The 6,016-nt window shown below is 36.0% G+C and overlaps 1 protein-coding gene across 1 annotated transcript; it reads right to left on the minus strand.

Moving 5' to 3' along the window:
* Positions 1–4,779: 4,779 nt before the first annotated feature.
* On the minus strand, positions 4,780–5,752 carry LOC110289821 (olfactory receptor 5W2-like). The gene has a single exon (XM_021156209.2). The coding sequence runs from the start codon at positions 5,722–5,724 to the stop codon at positions 4,780–4,782; it is 945 nt and encodes a 314-aa protein (XP_021011868.1). The 5' UTR covers positions 5,725–5,752.
* Positions 5,753–6,016: the final 264 nt, after the last annotated feature.

Raw genomic sequence — 6,016 nt, forward strand, 5'->3', positions numbered from 1 at the left:
CTTGTTATTAACTATGTGAAGATTATAGTTTGGTAAAATACTGTCTTCAGAATAGACATTTGTAAACTATGTATATGATTAACTCAGTAATTTATTAATAAATGTTAATGTTTATGGGATTATGATGAAATTTATAATAATAACAGTGTTGATAATTTTAGTATCTCTGCTCAATATATTATAAAGTCTTATGCTTTTTAACTTCACCTGAGCTCATAGTAATTATATATAGAAGAATATGAACATGTATGAATCAAGGCTTTGGAATTTTAAAAGAAAATCAAAGAATATATATTATTAGGATAGTCAATTTCTCTAGATCATTTACTGATACTAAACATACATGTCTTTGGAAGTTTAAATTGTAATATACAAAAGTGATTTATGTTAAATTATTTGGAACAAATTATATAAAGTACATACCTTTATTGAGGTTTTTAAAACAATAGAAAAATTAAAAATAAGTCAGATAAATCACTTAATTTCTCAGTTTATGTATAGTCTCCAACATAATCTAGAATCACAACTTAGAGCTTTCTTAAATAATAACTGTTCTCTACCCTGGGGACCAACTACTTTCCAATTTAACCTTATAATTGAGATGATCTAGTTTTTCTAACACAAGAAGCATTTGATATAGTGCCTAAAATACTGTGCTTTCCTCCTCCTCCTCCTCCTCCTCCTCCTCCTCCTCCTCCTCCTCGTCCTCCTCCACCACCACCTCCACCACCACCTCCACCACCACCACCACCTCTTGGTACAATTTCAACCTCTTATCTGTTTTGGTTCTGTTTTGTTTTGTTTATTTTTTTTTGGTTTGTTTTTGTTTTGTTTTGTTTTGTTTTGTAATTTGTTTCTACTGAGCTTTAAAACTATTGGAAAATTGTAACAGAATATAACTTATAAAAAACTAAATGCCTCAAAATGAGGAAAATGCAGTTTTTATAAGATGCTGACTTATAACAACTATTATTCTTTTGTTAGCAACTAAAATGCCTGCACTTTATGACTCTTTGCTCATTTAAACAGTTAGGGATTTTTCAGCATGAGTCGCTCTTTGCCATACTCATATCACACAATCCAGTCAGTCTGTATTCTCCTTAGACTATGAAATAGAGATATGTTAATGGATAGTGATTGAATATGTACATTACTTTTAGATTCATCCAAACTGAAAATGACATTCAGAGTGTCCATATACAGTCTTCATGTTAAATTTAGTCATAAGATGACAGCAAGCTTAAAGAAGATGTTAGAAGTAGTTATTTCCAGTTTACCTCCTGTCTTGCTATCTAAGAAATTCATGACTTGTGATAATATGAAATTCAAACTGTGGTTGTACTATGTGATCAGTCAAGAGGTAGCTCATGCTAATGGTAACTTCTAAAATTCCCATTGCTAAATAAAAGAAAAAATGCAAGTAATCCACAAAAGTTGCTTTCCTCATGTGTTAGCAATGATACAGTTTTTCAGTGTCAAAATGTGAGTCCTAAGTCAGAGAATATTTTTTATTTCCAAAGTTTTCAACAAATTCCTGATGGCTATGCAACAAAATGAATGTCTCTTAAAATAGTTTTCTTTATGGTGAAAGCATAAGAAATAGTCTTATCCAGGGAAGAATACACCAGTTGGTAATCTAATATCAGCACTAAACCTCATTTATACATATATATATATATATATATATATATATATATATATATATATATATATATATATATGAAGCAGGTTGTATATAGGAATATACATATTTACATGCAATACAAATTAATTAAAGACACAAAGTTGAAAGTGAGGACAGAGGAAAATATGGGAGGATTTATGTGAGAGAAATGCCATATAAATCACATTTATTTTTATTTTATTATTACTAGGTATTTTCTTCATTTACATTTCCAATGCTATAAAAAGTTTGCAAGACCAATGGGCCTCTCTTGACTTGAGAGGGAAATTGGACTGGATCTATCAGCATGGAGAGTGGTGGGAAGAGTAGAACCTGATCTGTTATTGGGTGAGGGAAAAGGACTGAAGCCCTGAGGGCCAGCAGAACAAATGTAAACAGGCAACCTCAGGAAATAGGAGGTTGTGGGGACCCCACAGAATGCACCAGGGATCTGAGAGGTGAGTGACTCACAGGACTCACAGGGAAGGACCTTTGATGAAATGCCCAACAGTAGGGAGAGGAAACTTATAGAGCCTACCTCCAGCAGGAAGACAGGACATCAAATGAGGGATGGGTTGCCATCCCACAGTCACACCTCTGACCCATAATTGTTCCTGTATGAAAGAAATAGAGAATGGAAATGGAGAGGAGTCTAAGGAAAAGAAGGTCCAGAGACAAGCCCAAAGTGGGATCCAGCTCAAGGGGAGGTCCCAAGGCCTGACACTATTACTGAAGCTATGGGGCACTCTCAAAAAGGGACCTATGATGATTGCCCTCTGAAAGACCCAACTAGCAACTGAAAGAGTCAGATGCAATTAATTGCACCCAACCAATGGACAGAAGCAGTTGACCCCAGTTGTTGAATTAGGGAAGGCTGAAAGAACCTGAGGAGAAGGGTGATCCTGTAGGAAGACCAGTCTTAATTAATCTGGACCCCAGAGATCTTTCAAACACTAGACCACCAAAGAGACAGTATACACCAGCTGATATAAGGCCCCCAACACACATACAGTAGAGGACTTACGGGTCTGTGTTCATTCAGAGATGATGCAGCTAACCCTCAAGAGTCTGGAGGCCCCAAGGAGTTTAGAGGTCAGATTGCGTGGTGGGTGGGGGTCATCCACATGGAGACAGGGTGGGGTGGGGAGGAGGTATGGGATGTGGAAGAGTCAGGGGTGGATAGGAGGGTGCAGAACGGAATATTGAGTGTAAAATATGTAATTATTTCAATTACAAATAAAATTAAGTTAAAGAGAAAAGAGGCCAGGCAGTTGTGGTGCATGCCTTTAATCCCAGCACTTGGGAGGCAGAACCAAGTGAATTTCCGAGTTCAAAACCAGCCAGAGTGAGTTCCAGGACAGCCAGGACTACACAGAGAAACTCTGCCTCAAAAAACAAAACAAAAACAAAACAAAACAAAACAAAACAAAACAAAACAAAACAAATATTATCTCACATGTGGTATTGTTTCAGATAAAACATAATATAGATGAAATGCAAAAATGTAATTCTTTCATATGCATATGAAACACTAATTTTATTATGTGAATATTTTTATAGGTAGTATAAATTTTACATAGCAATATACTAATAATTTACAACTATACATACTACAATGCAAAAACATTGATAACTGGAAAATATCCTAGAAATCATGTAACTTTTTATCAGCTAGCATAGTTATTTCAATTAAAGAAAGAGCTTTGAACTCTCCATGAAATGATTAATGTTTAAGAACAATTGCTGATACAGTGGAAGAAAGAGAAGGGGGAAGAAAGGGTGAACTTCTAGTTCATCACAATACTAGAAATTGCATCTACATAATTCTATAACATTTTCATTTTTGAGTCTCATAATCCTTATAACTAATTTATAAGGATTATCAGTAATAGTTCTCCATAAGATTGAAATATAAAGTGAGACTAAGAAAATTTCAAATGTCTCTTTGTATTTTATGTCCATTACCTGTAGAAATCTAAATGCTAACTTACTGAACCTCTACACAAGCTACCATATTCTAGTCATCTCTGGCTTGTTCTTTCAGAGCCAAAGAGAAAACAGTGTACCAAGATCTAGGGAACTGGGTGCAATAATAACACAACACAGTCAATTACAGCATTCTGTATGGATAAAAACGTATATTTTGAAACATTAGTAAACAGCTAGCAAGGTGAGACTTAGAGTTATGATAGAAAATGAAGATAAGGTTGGGATAAAACATTAATAGTTTGATGAATATTTCTATTAACTTTTATCCTGAAAATCTTCCTCAAAGAATCTTGATGTTGAGCTATACATTCTTATAAAATCTGAGGAAAAGAAAGGGATACACAGAGACAAAGTTTGGAGCTGTGATGAAAGGATGGACCATCTAGAGACTGCCGTATCCAGGGATCCATCCCATAATCAGCTTCTAAACGCGGACACCATTGCATACACTAGCAAGATTTTGCTGAAAGGACCCAAATATAGCTGTCTCTTGTGAGACTATGCCGGGGCCTAGCAAACACAGGAGTGGATGCTCACAGTCAGCTATTGGATGTATCACAGGGCTCCCAATGGAGAAGCTAGAGAATGTACCCAAGGAGCTAAAGGGATCTGCAACCCTATAGTTGGAACAACATGATGAACTAACCAGTACCCCGGAGCTCTTTTCTCTAGCTGCATATGTATCGAAAGATGGCCTAGTTGGCCATCACTGGAAAGAGAGGCCCATTGGACTTGCAAACTTTATATGCCCCAATATAGGGGAATGCCAGGGCCAAAAGAATGGGAATGGGTGGGTAGGGAAGAGGGGGGCGCTATGGGGGACTTTTGGGATAGCATTGGAAATGTAATTGAGGAAAATATGTAATAAAAATTATTAAAAATTAAAAAAAGAAAGGGATACACACATGTACACATAATCATACACACATATCTATATATACACGTGTGTACATATACACATATTTAGAATGCACTGTAGCATTTGGATAACAATTTTAGGATACACTAGCACTAAAGTGAATAGTGATTTCACTAGAGAACATTAGATAAAATTCAATCCTTTCAGATGACATAATTTCATGAAAATAACCACTATATGAAAAAGGTAGAGAATTTTCAATATGTATTTAAGAGCACCTTTTATTTTTCAGATTTTTCAGAGCTTCTTTCACATCTTTGTTTCTCAGGCTGTAAATCAAAGGGTTTAGCATGGGTATCACAAGAATATAAAACAGGGAGCTCATTTTGTCTTGATCCAGAGAATAAGAAGAACTTGGCCGGAAATACATGAAAAGCACAGTTCCTTGGAAAATCGCAACTGCAGTCAGGTGGGAGGCACAGGTAGAGAAAGCTTTGAACCTGCCCCCAGCAGAGCTGATCTTCAAAACTGATGCGATGATGTAACAGTAGGAGACAAGGACACCCGAGATGGTGCTCAATTCAATGAACCCAAAAATTGTGAATATTGCTAACTCATTGACCTGTGTGTCTGAGCAGGACAGTAGTAAGATGGGAGGGATATCACAAAAGAAGTGATCAATTTCATTAGATCCACAGAAACACAAGTGAAATGTCAATGTTGTATGGATCAAAGAGTCTGCCACACCTACAAAATAAACTCCAGCCACTAACAAGGAGCACAGCCTGCTGGACATGTTTGTTGTATAAAGCAAGGGGTTGCTGATGGCCTGGTACCGGTCAAAGGCCATCACTGCCAGCAATATACATTCAGAATCCACAAATGTACAGGAAATGAAGAATTGCAGAGCACAGCCAAAAAATGGAATTGATTTATCATTACCAAATATGTCCGTTAACATCTTGGGCCCAACTGCTGTGGAATAGCAGAGATCACAGAAGGACAGGTTACTGAGGAAAAAGTACATTGGGGTTTGTAGCTGAGGATCCACTTTAATTAAAAAAATCATTCCAAGATTCCCAATGAGATTGATTAGATAGACCAGTAGAAATATTGTGAACAGAGCTACTTTTACCTCAGAGTTGTTGGTAATTCCCATTAGTATGAATTCAGTAAAGGAAGAACAATTTTCTCTTTCCATTCTTCTTTGCATGTCTAAATGTTTACAAAATGTTAATGAGAATGGGAAATATAGGTATTGCCTTCTGGATATCAACAACGCACCTACAACACAGAACATAATTGGCTTCAGGTATTATTATTCTAAAAGTAAGTCATAAGTCAGTTTAAAGATTCATAGCTTTTTAGTTGTAAGATTTTTAAAGCTAACATCTCAGCTAGACTGTTTAGAAAATTTGATTACATTTTCATGCCATTCATGAAGCATGCTGTTTTCTACAAATTCCATAATTTCTGTGAGTCAAATTTCCTTGGTATGGAGAATC

The sequence above is a fragment of the Mus caroli genome, unplaced genomic scaffold (assembly GCF_978045245.1).
Source record: "Mus caroli unplaced genomic scaffold, Mus_caroli_1 scaffold_2, whole genome shotgun sequence".
In the NCBI taxonomy this organism is placed as follows: domain Eukaryota; kingdom Metazoa; phylum Chordata; class Mammalia; order Rodentia; family Muridae; genus Mus; species Mus caroli.

Coding starts and splice junctions, on each gene's coding strand:
- LOC110289821 (XM_021156209.2), bottom strand. CDS start 5,724: ATGCAAAGAAGAATGGAAAGAGAAAATTGTTCTTCCTTTACTGAATTC.